The sequence below is a fragment of the Alligator sinensis genome, unplaced genomic scaffold (genome assembly GCF_000455745.1).
Source record: "Alligator sinensis unplaced genomic scaffold, ASM45574v1 scaffold535_1, whole genome shotgun sequence".
NCBI classification, from domain to species: domain Eukaryota; kingdom Metazoa; phylum Chordata; order Crocodylia; family Alligatoridae; genus Alligator; species Alligator sinensis.
The window spans coordinates 1,818,042-1,842,506 of record NW_005842157.1 but is presented as its reverse complement, the minus strand read 5'-3'; the positions used below and the strand labels follow the sequence as shown (position 1 = coordinate 1,842,506).

The 24,465-nt window shown below is 40.8% G+C and overlaps 1 protein-coding gene across 3 annotated transcripts in view; it reads right to left on the bottom strand.

Moving 5' to 3' along the window:
• Positions 1-1,196: 1,196 nt before the first annotated feature.
• STXBP3 (syntaxin binding protein 3) overlaps positions 1,197-24,465 on the bottom strand; it is a 47,192-nt gene continuing 23,923 nt past the window's right edge. For 2 of the 3 annotated variants that reach the window (XM_006025645.3, XM_025206489.1), the window contains 12 exons: positions 21,360-21,450; positions 20,197-20,321; positions 17,276-17,380; positions 16,555-16,612; positions 16,142-16,207; positions 13,277-13,357; positions 12,161-12,299; positions 11,153-11,259; positions 9,268-9,366; positions 8,462-8,547; positions 6,118-6,266; positions 1,197-2,628 (listed from right to left, as the gene is read on the bottom strand). In XM_006025645.3, the coding sequence (XP_006025707.1) occupies positions 2,528-2,628; positions 6,118-6,266; positions 8,462-8,547; positions 9,268-9,366; positions 11,153-11,259; positions 12,161-12,299; positions 13,277-13,357; positions 16,142-16,207; positions 16,555-16,612; positions 17,276-17,380; positions 20,197-20,321; positions 21,360-21,450 (1,207 nt within the window). In that variant the 3' untranslated portion in view covers positions 1,197-2,527. Of the gene's footprint in view, positions 2,629-6,117; positions 6,267-8,461; positions 8,548-9,267; positions 9,367-11,152; positions 11,260-12,160; positions 12,300-13,276; positions 13,358-16,141; positions 16,208-16,554; positions 16,613-17,275; positions 17,381-20,196; positions 20,322-21,359; positions 21,451-24,465 lie in introns of those variants that run through there. The other variant, XM_006025647.3, reaches the window with a different exon arrangement.

Sequence of the window (24,465 nt, the reverse complement as noted above, 5' to 3'; positions counted from 1 at the left end):
GAAAAAATAGGGAACATGGTGGTTTGTGTGGGGGGGGGGGGGGGGGGGGGGGGGAAGTGGGGAGACATGGAGAAACCAGATCAAAGCTTTAAGTAAAGATATCTTGATTGACTATAGACCCAAATTTTCTTAGTATTCTCTTTTTTAACAGAATTGGTCTGAGGAAATAAGCCCCATTATCGCTTGTTTAGAACAACAGGATATTTCAGTACCTGTGACATAACATGTTGTCTCCATCACAGCCTTATTCTTCTTCCTGCTGGCACTTGTTAGAGAATCAGGACCAAAACCCCCTTCCTGGATTATCTCCCTAAATTATGGAGTTGTTTTGTATGGATGGTTTTTGTTTTTTTCTAAAATATCCATTTATATGCTAAGCTGAAGTGAGTATATAATCATTAATTTTGGAGTCCATACACAGAAAACAATTTGTATTTTTTATAGCATAACTTCTTGCATATCTCAGTAATTATATTTAATTTCTGATCTTATTTGCATACAAGCACTTTTCCCCTGCCCACAAATTAGCAGCTGGAAATTGGGGTGTGTGCATCTTTACACAAGGAAATATGTGAAGTAGAGAGCCTGATCCTGCTGTAGTCAAACTGCAGCACATGTTAAGAAAGACACTGACCAACTGGAAAGAGTTAAGAGGAAAACAACACAACTGATTGGAGATCTAGACATGCCATATAAAAACAAGTTGGAAGAACTGAGATCTGGTCTGGAGAAGACTGAAGGGGAGATACAGCAACTGTCTTCAAGCACAGGAGTTTGTTGTTAAAAAGAGGATGGTAATCAATTGTCTTGTCCCATGGAGAGACAGAACTAATAAAAACAAACTCTGAAACTGCACTGAGGCAGATTCAGGCTAGATGCAAGGAAGAACTTTTTAAACAATGGGTGGATAATCACTAGAGCAGGTTTCTTCGAGAGGCACTGTGATCTTTGTCACTGAAAGTTTAAGTGGAGGTTAACAAACAATGGTTTGGGGATGGTTTGAGCAGAAGGGTAGACTAGGTGACCTCCTGATATCCCTTCCAGACCTATTTTTCTATAATTCTATGAGACTGTTCTGAAGTAAGCTGTCCAATTCCCATTAGGAACACTGAAGTTATGTATCCAACATATAGAGGATTTAAAAAAAAAAATCCTTTCAGGGCCAGCTAAGTGCCATCTCCATGAAAAGACAGACACTGTGTTCAAAATTTTATTGAAAAGACTGAATGCAGTCCATGATATTGTCAGATTTATAGAAGTAGTAGTTAGATTAAGCATCAAGTTGTTTCTGTAATCAACTAGAAGAGCAGAACTCGTTAGCATTGGAAGACACTTTCACATATTTAATTGAATATTAAAAAGTAAGTTTGACTAACTCAATTTGTCAATTTTCGAAAAGTAAAAATTAAAAATACAATTCAATTAATTTTATATCAATCAGTTTTAGCCATCCAGACACACACTGTTGGAGACTTTTTTTTTTTTTTTTTTTTTTTTTTAAACAACACACATTAGATTAGTACTAATGTTGGCCACATCTTGCTCAGATGCTGATACAGGCCCCTTTGTAATTCTTTGGTAGAAAGGAGCAAGAGATATACTACTTTTTCCAGCTTATGTTGTAATGTCTTTGAAATAGCACTAATAATGAGTCTGCATTATTACCTGATCACAGACCATTCATTCATTTTACAAACAAAAATACATGAACTGCACACAGAGCAGCAAACAGAATTGAGCTCTCAGCAGTATTTTTTTTTCTATGAAATTCTGTAGGGTCAAATCCCACCAAATTTTTTTTAGTGTTTCATACAAACCTTCCATCACATTCTCCAAAGTATTTTATTGAGAGTAGCAAGCATGTAGTATTTCAATTATTAACTTTCACCCCACCACACAACTCCCACTCAGAAGATCTGCGTGGTCTCATAGGTATATCACATTAACATTCTGTCCTAGGAGTTTTCACAAAATGATGCTCACTAGAGTGTGTTTATATTTCTTACTATATATTTTTCAGTTAATTACTGTACATTTTGCATAAAACTTTCATAGTTAGATGACACATTGCACTTATGTGAAATAATCTTAACATATATTATATTTAGTTTTCCTCTGAAACCTCTACATAAAGCCAGATTCTTTTATTTCAGTCATTTTCAGCAATAAACTCTCCTGTTTCCAAGATAGAAAAAACTCTTAGTTTTTGATTTTGAAGACATCATTAGAGTGTATATACAAACACAATTTCTAAATTTAGCATAATTTGTTACAGTAGTAAACATGCCATTTTCAGAATGCACTTTAGTCAACTGCTGCCTATACCAAAGTGTTAGACTCCCTGCCCCTGTCTCCAAAATGGCAAAAGCAGCAAATTTCGCTTATAAAAAAGTTATTCTGTTATTTGGGAGAATGTGCTGTCCTGAATACAGCATTTGAAAGTTAATAAACATATATACATATGATTTATATTATGGGATCTCTCAATAAATTTTAGTTAGGCACCACTGAAATAACACCTGAAACATTACAATCTTGTTTCATCCTTAATGCAGACTATATCCTTTGGTTTATTAACTTTCTTTATATCATCCAGTAGTCTTTTAGGTGTCAAAATGTGTGTAGAACCTGGTAAAACATAATACTTTGGATTATTATAATTGTTTGACTTGCAGATAATACAACTCATCATCAAAAAAAAATACCAACACTTTGGGTTACTGTACAGTAGTTCTAAATGCTGGAGTACTGCTCCAGGTACAGTAGTTCTAAATGCTGTAGTTTCTTGAAATGTAATGAGTCATTGGCAAGTGCTCCCCCTGCTACCAAGGGGCTGGGGAACAACTGTGTCAGGTCTAGGGTTGGTTGGAAAGCAGAATCTGTTTTAGCAAAAACTCAAGGTTTTCGCATCAGAATAAGGAGAGATCTTTCCAAATAGTTTGCAAAGGGATAAGAAATGAAGATATTCCCAACCCAAATGATTATAATGCTTCCAAGTTTCTGTTTCAACTAACTCAAAGAATGGACCTGAACTTGGGTCTTCAACACATGCCCTGGATTGATCGACAATTTTTGGACTGGGGCTTGGACATTTCTGAAAGAGTGGACTAGTTTTCATTAGAAGTTTCACCCTGGACCCAAGAACCTTTCCTGATGAAAGATCCATCACAAAGTTTTGCCAAAATATTCTGTTTCAGTTAATTTTTTAAAATATTTGCTCAAAAAATTTTTACCATCACTGATCTGAAAGAGGGAAAAAAACCCCCAAAAACTTGTTGCCCTGCTACTTTTCCAGCTTGTATGGGCTTTAACAGGAGGTATTCTGTACATGACTGGCTTGATAGTAGGGGTGTGCGAAGCACGCCTTATTCGATTGGGATTCAGATTCGACCCGAATCAGGGACAGCTATTCAATTAGTTTATTCGGATCACTGTCCCCAATTCGATTAGGCCAAATCCAAATCTAAAGATTCAATACTGATTCAGAGAAACAGCGATTCAGCCTTAGACACAGCTTTAAAAGTTTCTTCTACATACCTTGAGGTAGCAGGCATGGCTTATTATCACTGCAATGCTGGGGCGGATAGAGCGTCCCACAGGAGCATGAGGCACCCCCCGCATGCTCGGCCGTGAACCCGGAAGTGGACCGGACGTACTTCCCCCGGCTCCACGATTGGCCATGGGGAACCCTGGGTGCCTCCCCCCAGGAGGCACCAGTCACCAAGCGTTCCCCAGCAGACCCAGAAGTGCTTCTGGTCCACTTCTAGGTCTGCTGCCAAGCGCACTGGGGAGCCCCCCATGCTTCTGTGGGACACTCCATGCACCCCAGCACTGCAGCATTCACGAGCCCCTACTACCTAGAGGTATGTAGAAAAAAAAACCATTTAAAGCTGCGTCTATGTCCGAATCAATTCGGAGGGTTCCAGTTCAATTTTGAGAGATCAAAGGGTCCTCCAATTCAATTAGGATTCAGAGATTCAGCCACCAAATCAGGCCAAATCGAATCAGGGACCAAAGCTTTGCATAGCCCTAACTTGATAGTATGTTGCATCCTAAACCTGACAGGCACTCAGAGGGAGGGATTATAAAGCATTCCCCTTTCACAGATTGTAAGGCCAGAAGGGACCTTGGAAGATCATCACAGCCCCCCTGCACCAAGCAGGAAAGGTAAGTGCAGGTCTGGTCACCCTAGCAAGGTGACAGTCTAGTCTCCTCTTGAAGATTTCCAGGGTAGGTGATTGCACCACCTCTGGAGGGAGCTTATTCCACAGTCTGGACATCTCGAGTGTCAAGAAGTTTTTCCTAATGTTGAGTCTGAGTCAGTCTCCCAAGAGTTTGTGGCCATTACTCCTAGTTTCCCCCTCAGGTGCTCTGGTGAACAGTTGCTCACCAAACCCTTGCCTAGGGGAAAAATCAGCCAGCACTAGGAATGAAAATCTCTACCTCTTGGGACTAGAACTAGGGTCTTTCGTCTTAGGAGGAAGGTGGAGGGAGGGAGGGAGGGGTGGGGGTCAGGAAAAAGTGCTGGAATGGAATTGTTTTCTTTATTGCCAGATTAAATTTTTTTTCTCTTTTGAGTAGTGCTGTGATCTGATTGGTAGGGTAGGTTATAACATTATTCATTGCAGCTGAGCAAACAGTCAGTGTTGGTAGCTGTTAAACAGGGGATCCAGTTGCACACTAAACTACAAGCAAATTAGGAGAAGGCATCTCCTAAATACAATGGAGAAATGGGTTCCTAATTTCTCACAGTGACAACTATTCCTTCTTCCTAACCCCATTTACTCTTCTACAAGTGAAGGATCATGGGCCCCAGGAAACAGCAATACGATCAGGTGGGACAGAAAGGGGGGCCCCACTCTACCAGGCAGAATGGATTTCAATAGAAAAACTTTCTGTGCTGGTAATATTATTAAACATAGGCTCTAGGATTACTGACAAGTAAGCTGCAGTCTAGTTAAACCATATTGCTGGTACCTAATCTTTCTTTTTAAAGAATCTAGGACTAAAAGTGGCCACTGTTATACCTGCTGTCAGTAACAGCTCATATCAACTCTGGACATAAGCAATGCTCCATCTAATATATAGCGGTCTGTGAGTGCACCGCCTCGGTCCAGTCTCAAATTGGTCCTGCCTCCCCCTTTCCGCGTGCGTCGCTTTGCTCCACCCCGCAATCGTTCCCTCCCGCTCCCCCATGCTGCAGCTGCCAGGTAGGTGTGCACAGGTCCCCCGTTGTTGCGCAGCATGATTTTTTATTGTGCACAGCCACACACACGCAGCATAGAGGGAACACTGGACATGAGAAGCATTTTTTCTTAAATTAAGGGAACTCAGTCCAGTAAAATAGGAAGATTTACTTTTCTTGATATATCCTATAGGAACTTTTAATTTACACCAGTTTTTTCCTTAATGTTTAGGGCTTTTTTCCCTTAGTGTTTTATCTGATTATTAAGCTAACCAATATTTCCTGCAACATCTGCACAAGTAAACCCAGGTCTTGAAACTAACAGAACCTACAAAAAACTGTCAGAGTTATAGCAATCCTTCATGAGAGCTCAACAGAAGTAAAAGACTGACTTTAATGTTGCTGGTAATTCTGGTTGAAACTGATGCCATTTGCCCTATTGCTTCAGAAGGGCTTTAAAATTATATATATATATATGTTTATGTTTATGTTTATGTTTATAGATATAATATATATTTATATAAATTAAATTATATACATATTAATTTAATGTCTATTATATAAAATTTTATTTATATTATATATATATATATTTGTGTTTATAGATACACTAGCCTGGTCTGTTTTTCTAGTATTCCTGAGAACAAAGGGCAATAAGGTCGATTACATTTGCTAGACTGACCTAGGGAAGGCATGGAAAACATTGGGTGTGTCTACACGTGCATTAACACGCTTTAATTAATGCACATTAAATCTAGTACCTCCATTGTAAGGTATTAGGAAAATGCACATTAGCCCATCTTAATGTGCATTAACTAAAGAGCACACTAAGTGATACATAATCCACATTAACCTTTTAGTCTTTAAAAAGACTAAACAGTAAGAAAATGAAATAACGCAACTCCCATGTTAACATCTGAAGACATACTTACCAATGATAACTTCACAAGATTTACAGGCTTGAGAAACTTCATAAGCACAGCGCATCTCAGAGTAAGTAATGCCTCCAATTATAAAAATAATCAGCTTTGAGCCACTCTTCCGGTCATCTGGTTGGTTAGTCTTCGTTTTCTGGCGAACACTGTAAAATAGTTTGTAAGAAAAAATTAACGTAATCAGCTGTAGATCATTTCAACACCCGCGTTATTAAATTAGCAAAACTGACAGACTAATCAAATGGGAAAACAATTATTTGCAGTTGTGTGATCTAGCATCCAACTGGTATTTGAACAAAAATATAACACTGAAAGGGAAATTAGAAAGTCACATAGCCAAACTAACAATAACATGTGAAAAAGCTCGTAGTAAAGCATAAGACTACACAGCCATTACAAAAGTAGGAAGAAAGCAAGGGCCTTGTGCTAGTAAAGCCCACAACAAAAGCTTCACAGGGGAAAGAATATTGACTTGCTAACTTGCAGAATATTTTATAAACCCTACCACAAGAAATAACTCTCAGAGATCACATGCATCTTAACTTTCTCAATTCCTCAATGTAAATTGCACCTGGAGGAAGACTGAATGAGTCTGAGGGAATGCTAAAAGAAAGCAGTATTTTAAGAACTTTCCTCTTCTATAACACCCTTTTTGCTACTGGAGACATCTGACCTCTGATTAAGTTCATCTGCAGCTTTGAATTACACCTCTAAGTGTCCAAAAGATACCCAAACTTTTATCTATAAATAGTAGGCGTGTGCCAATAGGGAAGTATTCAATTTGAATTTGGCCAATTTGGAGGACAGTGATTTGATTCGGAGATTTGGACCACTGTCCTGAATCAATTCAGCCAAATCAGTTTCAAAAGATTTGGTGCTGATTTGGAGACATTCAGTTATTTGAATTGACCAGGGAGAGGCAGGCACAGCCAGGCGGCTGCAGGTTCTCCAGCTCCTTCAGCTGTGCCTGCCTCTCCTTGGGCAGGGGGAGCTGCAGGAGAAGCCTCCATGGCTTCCCTGTCCAGCCCCAGCCCCATCCCCTGCCCAGCCCTGGTGATTGGGGCTTCTGGGCACTTATGGCAGAGCCCCCCTGCACAGTGCAGGGATCAACACCCCCCCCACATTTGGCACCTGTGCAGCAGCTGCCCCATGGCACAGGTGCAGTGCAGCTCAGCAGGCTGCGGGCTGCCTGGGATCTGGGGCCAAGCGCTGCTGAACTCCGGCTAACTGCTGGAGCCACCCCAGCTCCCAGACAGCATGCAGCACCCTGCCAAGCTGTGCTGCACCCGTGCAATGCAACTGCTGCCACACAAGTGCCAGGTGGGGTTGGGGACAATCCCTGCTGCCCTGCACTGCACAGGAGGACTCTGCTACGAGCCCTCAGAAGTGCTAATTGCTGTTGCCAACGTTTTTTTCCTTCTTTGAATTGCTAGGAGGCTGGACTGGGTAGGGGGTGGGGCTGGGCCGGGCAGCCACGGGGGCTTCTCCCACGGCTGTGCCTGCCTCTGCCCCGGCAGGAGGTGCCACGGGGGCTCTGCCCTGCTACTCCTTACCCAGCCGGCACAGGGGGTGGGGGGCCACGATGCAGGCATGGCTTGCTCCAGGCAGCAGCAGGTCATAGCCCCTGCTTCCAGCACTGCTGCGCCTGCATCAGCGCTGGGAGCAGGCACTTTGCACTGGCACTGCTTGCCAGCTGGCACAGAAAGGGGGGCTGTAGGATGCAGGCATAGCAGCACTGGGAGCAGGGGCTATGCCCTGCTTGCCCCGTTCTGCCTGAACCCCCCCACAACTAACACCCCCCCTCCCCCAACCCCAACAGACTTACCAGCTGAAGGCAGCTGTGTCACCTGCCTGTTTAGTCTATGGCTGAATCTCCAAATCTTTTTCAAATTGATTCAGAGCTTTTACTTGGTCTCCTGATTTGATTTGGATTTGGAGATTCGGTCCCCGAATCTGGCCACATCAGATCAGCTACCAAAGCTTCACACAGCCCTAATAACTAGCCAAAAATAGCGCCTATACCTACCAGGGGCAAAGTAAGTCCGACTATAATGATGGATATTTGTAACTTACAGCACTGATTACTGCAACTCACAGGAATAAAGCTGCATACCTGAAAAAAGCATTTCAATTGGTACAGAACTGCCACACAGGTCACTCAGGAGCCTAACTAGGGGTAGGTGAGGGGTCACAAGCCCTAGGTACTGATCAAGCTGGCCTTCAGAATCACTTCAAGAAACAGAAGTGACAAATGTGCCTAATTTTGTAAGATTACACCATATATTTGAAAAAGGTAATGAGAGAAGAAATGTATACTTGAACATCAATTGCAATAATTTACCTTACTACTCCTGAACCATTCCATGCTGGAGGGCACCGGGAACAGTAAGGCCATTCCTTTGAATCTAGTTTGTTTTCTATAGCATCCTGGGGTGGGGGGAAAGAGGTTCGTTTTAACCAACTTTGTTGATTTAAAGCAAACTTTCATCTACACAACCCCTCAAGTCTCAACTCTGGCCAAAATCAGCTGTTTGGAACTTGAGTTCAGTCACAATGATTTTCAAGGGTAGAGATGCCAAGTACAGTTTGTCCACAACCAGCACTTCTATGCAATGAAGAAAAAAATTCTATGCCCCTACTCAGAGCTTTATTTAAAATAAAAATAAGGAAGTTATGTATGCGACTAGATCCTACAGTGTCAGGAGTTAAAGAAAGTTCTAACCAAACAGCATCACAGCTCAGATTTTAATCTGCGAGATAGATACACACAGCCTCAAATTACTTGATTTTTCCACCTAAAAAAACAACAAACAAAATGTGAAGCTTCACAAGCAGTGAACTTCCCAAGTGACTTATGATATAAGGAAGGAATCAGTTCTTCAGTTATAGTCTAAAAGACTTCACTAAAAAAAAAAAAAAAAAAAAAAAAAAAGTGTACAGGTATATAGCATACTAGAGAACCTGGAATCAGACCTTCAACTATGGGTTCAAATCTCTCTTCTCTTAATTCGTTTCAGCAATCTTTCAAGCTTACTTTTGAGCATAATTTACCACAAGCATAACAAAAAAGTTAAGAGATCAATTCAAATGAACTGTTAAGCTTTTGAAGTATTTAAGAAATATTACACTTCAGGAACAATTACTCACCTCCATAACATCTTTGATAATAGGTGTCCATCTAGAAAGCTGAAACGTTTCCTCTGAAGAACGGTCCTTTCTTGATTGTTTACGTTGCTGAGTAGCAGACTTAGAAAAGGAAGAGATTGTTTTTAAGACTGTAGTTTGGTATATCGCCTACTCTTAAAAAAACAAACAAACAAACAAAAAAAAAACCACCACTCCCAGCCCCCACAAAAAGCTACATCTAAATTCTTACTTCACCCACTAAAAAGAGCCCAAATAAACAGGGGAAAACTTCAAAAGAAATAATACAGTATATCCACAAAAACATCAATATCTATAAATAACATTTAGGGACAGTTTAGAAATCATTGGAAACCCATATTCAGGACAAAGGAGATTAGTAAATTGATGTTTTAAAAAAAAATGATTGTTTTAATGCCAAAGCACATAATTGCTTATGTAGTTCCTGCCTCTGTATTACTTTTGCTCAGTTTTTCACACCTGGGTCTCCAGAACAGAAAGGATATTATTTTTACTCTGGCTCTGGAGTCATGAAATAGCTCTTCCCCTTTTTGAGCACAAAATGACAACAAACACCATCTTGAAAAAGATTTAGCATAAATATGTCAGGGCACATTTTTTTCTGTAAGCTATTTGAATTAATCTTGTATGTCTTCTCTTTATTCAGAAAAATCAACTCTGCAAATTACCAGATCTCTCTTCCCCCAGCTTCTATTAGAGTCCCTGGCACGTGCCCACTTTTCAAGCAGCAAATTATCTATAGCAAGGGTGTCAAAACTCATCCAGCCATATGGGCCAGAGTGGTGCAAGACCAGTCCACAGGCCAAGTAAACAATGCACAGGCCAGCCTGTGCCCCATGAGCTGGATCTGGTCCATGGACCCTCCTCCTTCACCACGCTGCCTCCCACAAGCCAGATCTAGCACTGACATTGCTTGCCCCAGTGGATCTGGGACTGCACTGCATGTGGCACCCATTCCAGTCAAACCAGGACATGAGTCACATGTGGCACTTGTTCCATCCAGTCTGGGGCAGGCACTACATATAAACACAGGCACCAGGTGCAGCACAGTTCCTGAACTGGCCACAGTGGGTACAGGATGTGGCATGTGGGGGACCCACTGAGCCACCCCCACATGCCAGATCCAAAGCCCACTCTGGCTGGTCCAGGGCTGTGCCACATGTGACACCTGCTCTGGGAGTCACATTGCACAGTGCCTGCCCCAAGCTAGCTGGAGCAGGCACCACATGTGAGAGACATCCCAGACCAGCCAGAGTGGGCACAGCATGTGGCACAGTCCTGAATCAACCAAAGTGGTTAGAGTGGACTGCTGACACTCATGGAGTCATGTCTGCCACCACTGTTCTTACCGCCAAATTTCCACACCCAGATCTCCCAACTGGTCTGGATATTTGGCAGCAGGACAAGCAGTAGCAGTGTTACTTGCTGTTGCTCTGGGAGCAGCAGGAATTAATACTGCCATTGTTTGCTACACCGCCAAATGTCTAGATCCATGAAGAGTGCCATGGGCTGGATGGCAGTTCCATAGACCATATCTTGGTCACCCCTGCTCTAAATGATCCAATTCTCTCAACCTTAGAAAACGACAAAAAATGAATTTCAAATATTTATTACACTCAAAGCATGCAAAACTGACTGGCTATGGAAGGAACAGCTCAGGTCAACATCCAATCATTTCTGTAGTAGTGTTCTGGAAAAAGCAATGCATGTTAGCAGTTTAATGGCTTTTAAAAAATAGGTTGCAAAAATAATTGCAAGAGTTCCTAGAAGACAGCTATTGGATATATCCTAAAAAGATGTGGAACATTATGTTCACGGTTGCTGAATAAGTGTTAGGAAGTTGAATGTAAAAAAAAAAGTTTCTTACTGAGAAGATGATAGGAACACCAAGGTATTGCCAGTTTTTAATCATGTCACTATCACTTTCTATCTGTACATTCTGGATCAACTTGTCCAAGTTCTCTTGGGTTGTTCCTTTTACCACAAGGAAAAATAAGCATACATTAACTAAGAAGTTCATATAATACTTGCAATGACAATTAGCTGTTGGTCCCAGTTGCACTAAATTTTTTTTTTTTTTTCTTTTCAGGATTTAAAATGAGGGTATATTTCTTGGGTTCTCATAATAAATACACCTCTGTAAATTTATCCTAACACTGTACACGGGATGATAAAAGTAGTAATTGAAAGTTAAAATTTTGCTTCATGATAATCTCTGGAAAAAACTCTACAGGAACCACCCCTCCTTTTCCTTTAACACTCTCTGTACTTCCAGGCCCAGCATAGAAGCACTGGATGGTGGTGCAAACCAGAGTCCCACTTGGAAAAAACAGTTCATTTGGGATAAATTGAGGTAAGAGAAAAAGCAAGTCAATCCTCCTTGGAAACTGGATCACATAATTGGTTACCTAAACTTCTACTGTTCAGTACTTATGATACAGAACTCAGGCCTGCATTCTCTTCTCTGTATCATCCTTGTGCACTACCACTCCTCCCCATTTACTCCATTACCCAGGATGCACCAAACAACAAGTCTCTCCCCAACACATCCTCTGATACCGACTAAAGGAGGGAAAATTCAAGCAATTATTCCATAACCAGAATACTGCAAGTTTTGCTAGTAATCATCTGCTGAAGAAAACAACAACAAACATGTTCGCTGGTTGTGCTGAATTACTGCTAGCCCTTTACAAGCAACATCCTTAAGATCCTTCTCATAAAGAGAGGGGTACATGGTATGAAGATCATTTTGTTTTAACCCTGTCACAATGCCTGGACCTAATACACCGTCTGGTCCACACACAGTACTAGGCTCTGCACTAATATGACTGACAGCTGCAGTAAATACTGAAAAATAAGACAACTTATATCATACCATTTGTGCTAAAGATGTAAAGGAGGATCGCTCTTATTTTATCATACTTGTCATGATTTTTGTTGAGAAGAACTGGAAGAAGGACTCTCATTGAGTCTTTCACTTTCTGGCCTTCTACATCAGTTCCAAGAGCCAAATCCTAAATTAAAAGTGAATGAAGTCATCTTAGTTACCAATCATTAAAAACAAACTGCATCAATTTATGTCTCTAAATTTAAGTTCCTCTGAAACTACAGTAGCACAATTTTTTTAACATGTTCATCATAACACACAATTTAGGTGACACCCTACATGAAGCAAATCGCATCAACTCTATTGACAGAGATGTTTCAACCTGTACACAGATCTGGTTCATATTTTACACCAGTGATAGAAGAGCACACGTTTTTAAACTGAGTAAAACATGTCAGTCAAGAGTTCACAGTAGTCAGACAATCCTATTTCGAACACAGCTTTGGCAAATATAGTTCCAATTATAATTATGTTGGCTGCCAACTCTTGTCAAAAAGGGCTTCATCTGCAGAGACAAGAACTGTACTAACAGCCCATTAGGAACATTTTCAAATACAAAATGCTTTTACAATGCACTTGTATTGTCAAAGTTTGTTTCAGATTTTGTTTACTATGTTACCATATTGCAAACCAGAATTCTATAATAAAAGGACTCTCATACTTATGCTATATTTTGCTGCCCTAAAAATGGTTTTATAATATTAAATAAGCATAGAAATGTAAACAATTTTGCAGTCTGTACTTGCAGTTCAATACTGTTAACTTAATGATAAATAAAGTAAATGCCCACAGAAAAGGATGGTACCAATTCAGAACTCCTAATCTTAGAAAAGGAGGGAAGATAAATCATCTTGAAATTAGAAAGAGAAAAAACTTTTACTGGGGAAGGGAATTTAACTGGATTTTCCAAAGCCAGAAGTAGATCATTAAATATTGGCAGGAGAGATTGTGGATAATCTAATCTTCCTATAACATGAATAATCATAAGATTTTTTTAAAGTAACCAAAGGGCAGATATTGATATTGTTAATTACTTGTAAAGAAAAGTTAGTATTTCTGCATTGTCTACAAAAACATGTTATTTTTCAACTGACTTTAACGTACCTGTTCAGTTTTGCATAGTTTTTCTATGTTGGACTTAAACTTACTCATACAATCTTCTGCTATATTAAGATGGACCACTTGCTGGAAAATAGAAGTCTCATAACTTATCTTTTCACATAATTCAGTCATAGCAAAAAAATACAATTTATTTCTACTAGTTACAAAATATGTTCTGAAAGATTGTGGTTTTACCTCTCACCTAAAAGTTTTGAGTGTTTCTGTAATGATTAAGCTCTAAAATGTCAGAAGCAAGAATACTTTGGGGTTTAAATCTGTTAACGTAACTACAACAGATAAAATTATATCTTTATATTTTAAGGCAGCTGCAACTACAACCAAATGAAGTGTGTTGTTAACAAAATTTACAAAGCCTACAAAAATTACTGGTAAAGATTTTTGAGTCATAAGAATTGCCATTTACTGGGTCAGACCATAGGTCCATCTTGTCCACTTATTCTGTGTCACACAATGGCAGAGAGCAGATGCTGGAAGGGAGTGAACTGGGTCTGACCAGGGTTTCTCTCCACACTGTTCCTCTCTCACTTGCAGCCTCCAGCATTTAAGGTCTAGGAAGGTCTAATTCAGAGGCTATATCCCTAACTCCCACTATTTCTTCATTCTGGAAAAATGTGTCATCTGATCACAGTAAAAGGAAAAAAAAAAAAAAAAAAATCTTACAGCCAGCCTAAAATAGGTAAGTGCTAACTTACAAACTTGGCACAGGTATGGAACTGTTAAGACTGCATTTTACTATATTTCTAATGACTGTTTCAACTATTCTATTATTGCCTTATGGAAGAGCACAAAAAAAACCTTGACTGAAAGAGAACACCACTGTACAAGGTGTGTGTGTGTAAGGCCATCTGAACATTTTAATGCTGTACAATCACTTTCCAGACATTCACCTAGGTATCTCAATTCTAGCCCTTTAAATTCCTCTCTCTCAAATAACTAAGCCAAAAAATATGACTTACTAAATAAAAATATCTTCAAGTTAATACATTTTAAAAAAACAACTATAAAGCTCCCTGAGTTAGCACTAGATATTATTGTTTTTTCCATATAGAAGAAATGACAAACATAAATCCAAGTGACATTTAAAACCAAGGCAAAAAGATTCCCTTAGGTTTCTGAATAGGCTATTTGATTAAGAACTTCAAGTTCTATCCCCTATGTCTCTACGTGTCATTGCTATTTTATGCCTCTGCAAAATACACAAAGTGGCACCAGGAAAGTACTATTCAGGAAGAAAGCTAAACTTTCTAAAATAACTGTGTATTACTGTTCACTCATAGAACAAGACTTTTTTTCTATCTACTCTCTTAAGTGATAAAGCAGGAATATAAAACCAGCTGGACCCCATAATTGTAGGCAACTGTCAGTCCTTCTGAATCATGGCAAGAGATCACCAAGACCTTTGACATGTATGTGTAGGCAAGAGTATAGAGGGGTGGAGACTGACTAGACTTTCCATTCCCACTTCAGACCACTGAGACAGACTCCAAAGGCCAAACTGAATCCAAACATTCAGTGCCTCAATCGTTGTAGTTATGTGCACCCCTCTGGGATTCAAACCCAGGTCTCTCATGTGGCAGACATGGATTCTACCACTGAGCTACAACAAAAAAGTAGCTAGGCTTGGTAATCTATCAGAAAGTAACTGCATTTGAAGGAAGGTACTGATCCTATATGCCAGGGGTTGTCAAACAGGGTATGTGTACCTCTAGGGTACTTGGAAAGGTGACAGGGGGCAAGTGGGAACAGAGCAGGGCAGGGGGGCAAGGGCAGCGGCACCCCTCTGTGGATGAACACAGGGCTTGCACACAGCCACCACTGCCACCACCACCCACCACCCCACTGCCTCCCAGGAGCACAGCCAGAGGGGGCAAAGGTAGTGGCCCGCAGAGGGGTGCCACACAGGCACCGCCTGGCCGGTGACTCTGCAGGCTGCTGATGGGCAACATGCAACTGGCTGGGCACATGGCACGAAAGCAGCTCGCGGAGCCACACGTGCAACCAGCTGTGGGAAAGGGGGGCATGGAAGCAGCTGTGTGAGAGCCCCCCCGCTCCCCACATTCGGCCACCACCACCAGGAGTACACTTGTTAAAAAAGGTTGAAAAACCCTGCTATACACAGCGGTAGTGTGTCCTTTTAGACTTCTGTAGTATACTGCAGAATTGCTAGAAATGAAAAACAGAACGGTTAACTGTTTTGCTTAAAGGTCAAGAGAAAAAAGGATGCAATGAGGCTACAAGTATGGTCTTGGTCTTTAAACATATCTTTTTGTAGATGGGTTCATTACACATCCTACTCCAACATACAGAACGGTCTTGTCTTATAAATGATGGTAATGTTACGTAATTTGAGTGACTTCCTGCACGACAATACTGCAACACAATATTGCAGGGTAATAGGCCTGAAGTATTTAATTCTATCATTCTTTATCACTACAGTACATAAGAGCTAAGAAGCATTAGGTGCTGAATAAAAAGTAATACTGCAAGGAACTATTTATATGGTATCTGGAATCATAATGGAAATGAACTTGTTTGAGTGCACGAAAGCATTCAACTGAATGAATAAATATTTTACACTGACAAAAAATAAAGCTGATTTTGAAGTAGATTTATTTCTCAAACAAACAAACAAACCAACCCTCCAAAACCAAACCTAAAACACCTAGCAGGTGCATTTACAATACAGAATACACAAACCCTAAATGAGAAAAGCTCAGTATGGTAGCAATACATTTTCTATACTGTAGGTATGAAATTAAAATCAAAACACTGCCCTTAAAAGAAGATACTATTTGTAAACATAGTTTATAGGCAAGCTGTAAGAGTCATGTAGGGAAGATTATTTACCTTAGTAATCTGTTTACGAAAATGAGGCATCTTTTTCATTAGATGGGCCAGATTACTTAATGATAACTGAAAAGAGAAAATGTATTTTGAAAATGAGATGACTAACCTTTCATTTATTCCACTTACTGCTGAGGAAGAAAAAATTTACAACATTAATATTTGATAAGCCTTGTATTACCTTTAGTACTATAAAAAACTACTAATCAAAACACAATAATAATCTGTTTCCCACAGGTACATTTTAATTTACAGCAATAGACAAACCCAAGAAGATTTATTTGAAATAATCCTCAAATCCTCAAGCTTATCCATGAAATCTGGAAACCATACCCCCCACCCCCACCAATTCATTGAAAGTCACATTTAGACAGTTAGAAAAAACTCAACACTAATTTAAATCAGTAATAACTTACCTTTCCTTCTGTTGCTTTTCTCTTTGTTGATACTTCTTTCAAAAGTTTTGGTATTTCCCTGTCAGATTAAGAGAGTAACTAAATGCATTTAAAACCTTAAGTATTTTATTTATAAAATTAACTGTATAATAAAGCTCTTCAAGTTTACTACTTCAGAGCTTCCAGTGATTATAAAAGTGATTCTTAATGAAAACAAGGGCTTAAAATATATAGCTTTATATAAGAAAACTATGCTTCCGCAGATTTCTAGAAGGAAACTAGGTATTTTCAGATCGAACAAACTAAGGTTCTTTTGCTGGGTAGAATACCACTTATTTTGGATGGCAATTTTTTCTTCCTCCAATTATGGCAAAGCTAAATACTTCCTAAATTGTAATTTACCTTGCCAAATTTATAAGAATTTGTTGACAATTGAGCTTTCAAACTTAAAAGGCATCTACAAGAATTTTTATGAATATCAACATTCATGCATTGTATAATCATATTTTCTTTCTAACATCAGTCACTGAGCAAGAAGTCTTTCTGAACAGCACTGTGTAGTCTGTGAATACTGACTTGCTTTTCCTACCTGACCTGCCAGTTTTCCTTGCTTGGAAGACTGTTCTCATTCTGTATTTCTTCATGTCTTTGTCAACTCCATTACTATAGTAATTACATTCTATTTAGGTAATCTCCTTGAAAGTGTATAAAGTCTCAAAAGAATATGAACTTATTCACATACTCCAGTACATCCGCAATATGCTTGTGTCGAATTTTCACCCAAAGTTCATCTTCCTCCTCCAAAATTGCTTCCCTTTCCTTTCCACTAGGTCCATCTGCTTTATACCTGCTGACGGAAAGTTCAGGTCATGACATGTTTATTTAAAATACACATTTAAAAAAAAAAAAAAGATAGTAAAGTGTCATTCTACCTGTTAGTTGCACTTTACATTAGGTAGCACTGGACAAAGATTTACCTTAAAAAGGAAGTATGGTTCTAAAATTTAACAAATTTCAACATATTTGATACAAAATACAAGTCAAAAGATGGTTGAGCCTGCACTGAGGTATTTAATAAAATGCAAAACAACATGAATTTTAGAATAATTTTCCAATACAACAGCCTAAAGTAGTTGGAAATCTTTTACATATCTTGAAGTTTGCCAACTTAAATCATTAACTTACATATACTTTGACTTCCCTGAGTTTTATTTTTTGTTGTTGTTCAAACTTAAGTTGTGTGTGAAGGCACACATGCCTGAGACACAGTAGAAACAGCATGGAGAAGTCTATTTTACTCCTGAGGTACAGAAAGGTCACATAGACTTGAAGGCTAAGCACAGACAGTCAAAAAAGCCCAAGGCTGAACCAATTCAATCCTTGCAGGTTAGTCTAAGCTGTGTAGACTGAACTGATAAGCAAGTTCACTTTTGATCCTGGAAATGCAGCCACATGCCTTCAGTGGCACAAGCCAGAAGCTGGGGGGGGGGGGGGGTGGGTACTGGAGCCCCCCACCCTGCTCAGCTGGAACAGACAGCTTGGGCCAAGTCTAGCCTGCCCACCCTGTGAGCAGGGATTTGCAGGGACGGTGCAAAACATCCTGGAATACTGGGGGACTGAGAGTTAATTTGAATCCGAAGGGGACCTGGGACAGCAGTTCAATAAACCAATTTAACCCAAATCAGTTAAGTCTACATCCATCCAGGTTTACCTAAAGCTAGTTTCAGCCATATTGAAACCAGGTTATGTGCACTGAACTTCTGTTCTGTTACAGATCTGAACCAGTTCCCAATCACTTATAACAGTTTGCTTGTAATTTTTGTCTCTAGCCAAACTGGATTAATTATTTTAGAGATATACAAGTAACATGCTTAGCATCAAAGACTTAAGCCAGGGGTCGGCAACCCCCAGCACACATGCCAAGCAGGACGTGCAAGGCCATTTTCCTCAGCACGCATTGGGGCTGGGGCAGGAAGGCAGCAGTTGTTTGCAGCCTCTTGGTTGTAGCCAGCCCCAGCTCTGGGTAGCTGCTGCCAGCCAGAAGCACAGGCTGCTCCCAATGGGCAGCTGGGAGGCTGCAAGCCCTGCTGGGAGGAGCCCTACCCCAGAGCTGGGGCCAGCTGCAGCTGGGAAGCTACAAACAGCTGCTGCCTTCCTGCCCCGGCCCCAACAGATGCAGTGCCAGCACTTGCTGCCTGCCCGGGGCCAGGAGACAGCCAGGGCCGAGGCAGGAGGGCAGCAGCTGTTTGCAGCTGGCTCAGGTTCTGGGTAGCTCCCAATAACGACGGAGCCTGGGCTGGGGGACACGGGCACAAGTAGGGCATCCTGCCATGTACCCCTGCCCTCGTTTTGTTTTTCTGGCATGCCGACACCTTCCAAGGTAGGTGTGGTTTTTTTCAGCACTCCAGCCAAAAAACGTTGCCTACCCCTGACTTAAGCTATTAAGCAATTTCCCATTAAAAGAAAGCATACATTGTATCATACCACACAACATTTTCATTTGCATTTGGATAGTTACAGAAATTCACACAGGTCAAGTGATTCAACCAAAACGCAGCAGAAATACAAGAGGGGAAAAAACAAAACAAATTTAAAGATTTAGATCATGCTTCTACCTATGTATAGAAGAAGGTCCTATATTCAACTTGATACTTCAGTCTCCTGAAGATCCAAGTTTAAATAAATGCTCCAAATTTAGCATTACTTATGAACTTTCTGAAAAGTCCCATTTGACTTGTAGCTCTTCAGAAGTTCTTTAGAGTTCTGAAATATTCCCTACAAAAATTTCCCCAAGCATAAATATGACTTTGGTCAGAAATAAGTTTGAAAGCACATACAGATTTAGGAGTGTTGCACTGCATGATGGTGAAAGAAATACTTTCTATTAAGTCTGAAGAATTCAGAGCTGGATCACAACTTAAAAAATAAAGACGTTTAGCACTAATAGCCATCATTAGGATTTCAGATTAAGGTAGAAAAGATGACAACCTCATCTATATACCAGTTTTTCTGATCACAGGATAAAGCCAAAAATTACTGCCATCCCTCCCTCTAGCAAAGGCCATGCTATTGTCATCCATGCCTCAGTAAGTCTCCACCCAGACTTAATACAATTTAGGACTATTTCTGAAAATTGCTTAGAAGCTTCAATTAGCAGGACATTTTTTAAATTGCTCCAAGTTAAGGAAAATAAATAAGTTAGGGATACACTAAGGGGATGCAACAAGGGATCGGAAATGCTCTGTTCAGTGGGGCGCCTCTTGGGGTAACAAGGAACAATGGTCACAAACTCACAGAGAGCAGATTTAGGCTAGGAAAAACTTCTTCACAGTAAGGATGGCCAAAATTTGGAATGGGCTTCAAAGGGAGGTGGTGCTCTCCCCTAACTTGGGGGTCTTTAAGAGAAGGCTGGATAGGCATCTGGCTGAGGTCATCTGCCCCCAGCACTCTTTCCTACCTAGACAGGGGGTCAGACTCGATGATCTGCTGAGGTCCCTTCCAACCCTAGCATCTATGAATCCATTATTATTTTTGCTTTTTAAGTTGTACAAACACACACACACTTTGCAATTTACCCTCAAAGATTCTACAATAGAACCCATGCCAATGAAAGCACCCATGAGCAAGTCAAAGTAGTATTTAGATACAAAAAATAGTACTTGCTTGTATGTATCATTTTCAATTGGTAGCAGATCATACGCCATTGCTTGGAAGGTAAGTTCATGTAGTATGGTGGAAACAGGGTCAAAGCCACGATCAATTATTAACAGCAGGGAGTTGTTTTTATCCTTAAAACAGCAGGATAAATAAAAAGGATAATATGTTATAGATAGCTGAAATACGTCAAACCTATTTGTATCAAACAAGTCACACTTCAAAGCTTTTATGGGAAAAGCTATCGGAATCCAAAACAATTATTTACTGCTTAAGAGCAAGCCATTTTGTAACTAAATACAAGTTGCAATACAGCTATATAAAAGGTGGCTTACTACTGGTCAGCCAAGAAGAGAGTCAAGACAAAGTGTTTTTATGAGATATTTTTGACAAAGTGGGCCTGTGCTAACTACAATTCATTTAACAACTTTCCACTTCAAAAATAAAAATCCTTACTGAACTGGGAAGACATACAGAAAGCACACACACAGGCTTAGCACTAACAGATTCAGAACATGTACATTACATGCATTTCAGTGCGCCCAGACCTCATGCTGATTTGATCCAAGCTCTCAAGTTCTCATGACTATCTGATGCAGGTTTAAAGCCAAGTTACAGAAACTCTGGCAGTGGTAACTATCTGATCTGTAACTCTTCTTTGGTCAGAGGGTATTTCTACAGTGAATACCATGATGCAGTATTATCTGGTAGCATACTGTGATGCAGTCACATAGTCTTATTGATTGGACTGGGTAAATAAACGTTGATACTGGAAGCAGTCTAGCTGCAGTATGGAAGCTTAATTTAGTTATCTCTATTTTGCGCTAGTGTGAAGCTCAGACCAAGTTGATAGTTATCATGACTAACATTTTTACATATTTAAGTTTTGAACTTTCATCCAGAAGTCACTAGAAACTAGAGCTTAGATCAACTCAGATCAGCAAGTTACAGGATCAAACTGAATGGGCATTCTAAATAGCATCAGTCCCCCAAATTACCATGTGTAAGAGTGTAGGAATTATGGACTCTTTCAACCTTGTTTTACATTACACAAAAGGGACTGAAATAAGGTGTCCCTATTTCATAAGTCATTTAATAGACATTACCACAAAAAGATCATTTTCAATAATTACCTTTCTTTACAAAAATAAAAATAAACATATGCCATTTACCTTTATTTGGCTCTCCTCATCATTTTTATAGTAGTTTTCAAGTTTCTCTTCAACAAGCTGCCCAAGCTTGCTGGCATTATCCAGTGGCTTACTGGAGAAAAAGAAACAGGAAAACAGTTAGTAGATGTCTTTGATTTTGAAACACGCATGCTTTAAGACACTTTTGAAACTGTTTCCATAAACTGAAATCCACAAAATATACCCTTGATGCTAAACATAGTATTGGCCAAAGATCTATTGTAGGTTACTAACAGACACCCTTAGGACTGTAGGAAAGCAAGGCTGGAAGGGACCTCACAAGGTCATCTAGTTCAGCCTCCTGTTCATGATAGGCTCATCCCTGACTAAACTGCCCTCAAGTCCCTATCTAACCTGCTCTTGAAAATTTTCAGGGAAGGAGATTCCACAGCTTCCCTAGGTAGCCTGTTCCAATGCTTAAATTACCCTCATAGTCAGAAAGTTCTTCCCAACAGCTGCTACAGCTTGAGGCCATTGTTCTTAGTCTTGTGCCCAACAGCCACAGAGAACAGACAAATCTCTATCCTCATTATAAATTGCCCTTCAGGTATTTGACAACTTATCAAACACCCTTCAGTGTTCTCTTCTCCAGAACAAATTCTTTTTCTATAGTTCTTTCAGCCTTTCCTCATAAGTCGCATCTCTCAGGTCTGTAATCATTTTTGTCCCTCTGCGCTGAATTCTTTCCAATCTATCCACATCCTTCTTGAAGTGTTCAACCCTAACCTGGACACAGTACTCCAGATAAGATCTCACCAGTGCTGAACAGTAGAAAAGTTACTTTGTAAGCAACACTCTGGTTAATACATCTCACTATATTGTTGGCCTGTTTTGCAACAAAAGCATGCTGGTCACTCCTATTCAGCTTATGGTCTCCTGCAGGGATTCTCAAACTGTGGTTCGTGACACCCCCCAGGGGGTCACAAGCAACTTAAAAGGGGTCGCAAACTTCGCTTCCCTCCCCAACACGCAAATGCTCTGCCTGCTTTCCTCCCCCAGAAGCAACGCACATGTTCTTGGACTCGCCCACATAACCTCAGCGTGTACAGGTTAGTGATGCTCAGTTTTTATCTGTCAACAGTTCAATTGACTGCATGCGATTGAGTGAGTTTTTTCAGCAGTTGCTGTTTTAAAGAGCAAATAGCTATCAAAAATAAATGTGGAGCATGCAATGAGACTGGCAGTCTTGAAAATAAAGCCTAGGTTTGAAAAACTAAGCAAGCAAACTCATCCTTCTCACTGACCACTATTGACAGTGTTTTTTCAGTGAAACAGTTTTGAATTTTATAAAGTTTATCAATGTTTTTTGACAAATATATTTCATTTAATATACAAAGATAAATGTGCTTTATTAATTTCCTACCTAATCCTAATGAAATCAATAGCTTTAATCATGGGGGGTTGTGTAAATGTATATATTATTTTATGGGGTTACAGTATTGCAAAGTTTGAGAAACCCTGGTCTACTGTACCCCCAGGTCTTTTCCTGTAGTACTGCAGCCTAACCAGTCATGACCCAGTCTGGACTTGTGCATGCAGTTATTTCATCCTAAGCACAGGCCTTCTTCATGTTTGTCCTTGCTGAATTTCATCTGACAGACTGGAGAAATGGTTGCAAGCAACCCAGGTCATTCAGAATCCTAGCCCTATCCTCCAGACTGTCTGCAACTCCACCCAACTTCATATGATCCACAAATTTGCTAGGCACACAATCAAGACCATTGTCCAAATTATTAATGAAGATAGTAAACAATACAAGACCCAAAATAGATCCCTGTGGAGCCCCACATGAAGCTTCCTCCCAGCAAGATCTTGAACCGTTGATGACTATTCACTGAGTATGATGACCCAATCAGTTGTGTATCCACATTTTAGTAGTTTCATCTAGTCTGTACTTCCTTAGCTTATTAAAGAGAATGCTATTGGGGACCATATCAAAAGCCTTGCTAAAGTCAAGGTGTATCACATTCACTGCTCTCCCCCATCCACAGAGTCTGTTACCTGATCCAAAAAGGGAATCAGGTTGGTCAGGCATGACATGCTCTTGGTGAATCCATGCTGGCTCTTCTCAATCACCTTGTCCTCCTCTAGATGTTTCACAATAGATTTCTTGAGGACCTGCTCCATGATCTTTCCAGGTATCGAGGTCAGGCTGACTGGTCTGCAATTCCCTGGATCCTCCTCCTTCCCCTTCTTAAAGATAGGCACTATATTTGCCCATTTCCAGTCATCTGGTACCTCACTTGACCTCGAAAAGTTCTCAAAGAAGATAGCCAATGGCCCTAAAGTTACATCAATTATATCCTAGGGTACTGAAGGAATTCTCATCCAGCTGTGCCAACTTGAAAACATCTCAAAGTAATCTCTAACTTATTGTTCCACTAGAGCAGGGGTGGTCAAAATATGGCCTGTGGGCCAAATCCAGCCCGTCAACTGATTATATCTGGCCGAAGGCTGCCCCTGCAGTGCTCCACATGGGGCCAAAGCCCTGCCCACTCCACCTGGGGCAGCTCATGCTGCACTCTCACCCCATGTCCATCAAAGACACCCCTGGCCCCAGGCCCAGTGCACAGCCTCCCAGAGCTACTGCTCCCATTGCTGCTGCAGCCACCCAGGTATTACTCAGCTCCCCCTGCCTCCAACAGCTCCTCTTCTTCCTCCCGCGCTGCTCTGGGCAGCAGGTGGCACACAGAAACAGTAGCTGTTGTGGGGACATGTGCTAGGCACCACATACCCAGCAAGGGGGAAGCTGCAGTTGGGTGGCTCTGGCCTCAGCATGTGGGGCTCCAGCTCCTAGCCATGTTCCACACACACAGCTGCCCACAGGTGGCTGCTCATTGTGCCAGGCAGGCAGGCAGGCAGGCAGGCAGGCAGGCAGAGTGGGTAGAAGGTGGCTGGAGCTCGAGTCCTGCTTGCTAAGGCAGGAGCTGCCCAGCTTGGGGCAGGCACAGGTGGGAGCACAGTGCAGGCTGCCCCAGATGGGAGCAGAAGAGGCTCGGCCCTATGCAGAGCATCAAGGGAACAGCTGCAGGTTGGATTACAAGGGGGACAGAGGGCAGGGTGAACTGTACCTGCACCACACTCCCCA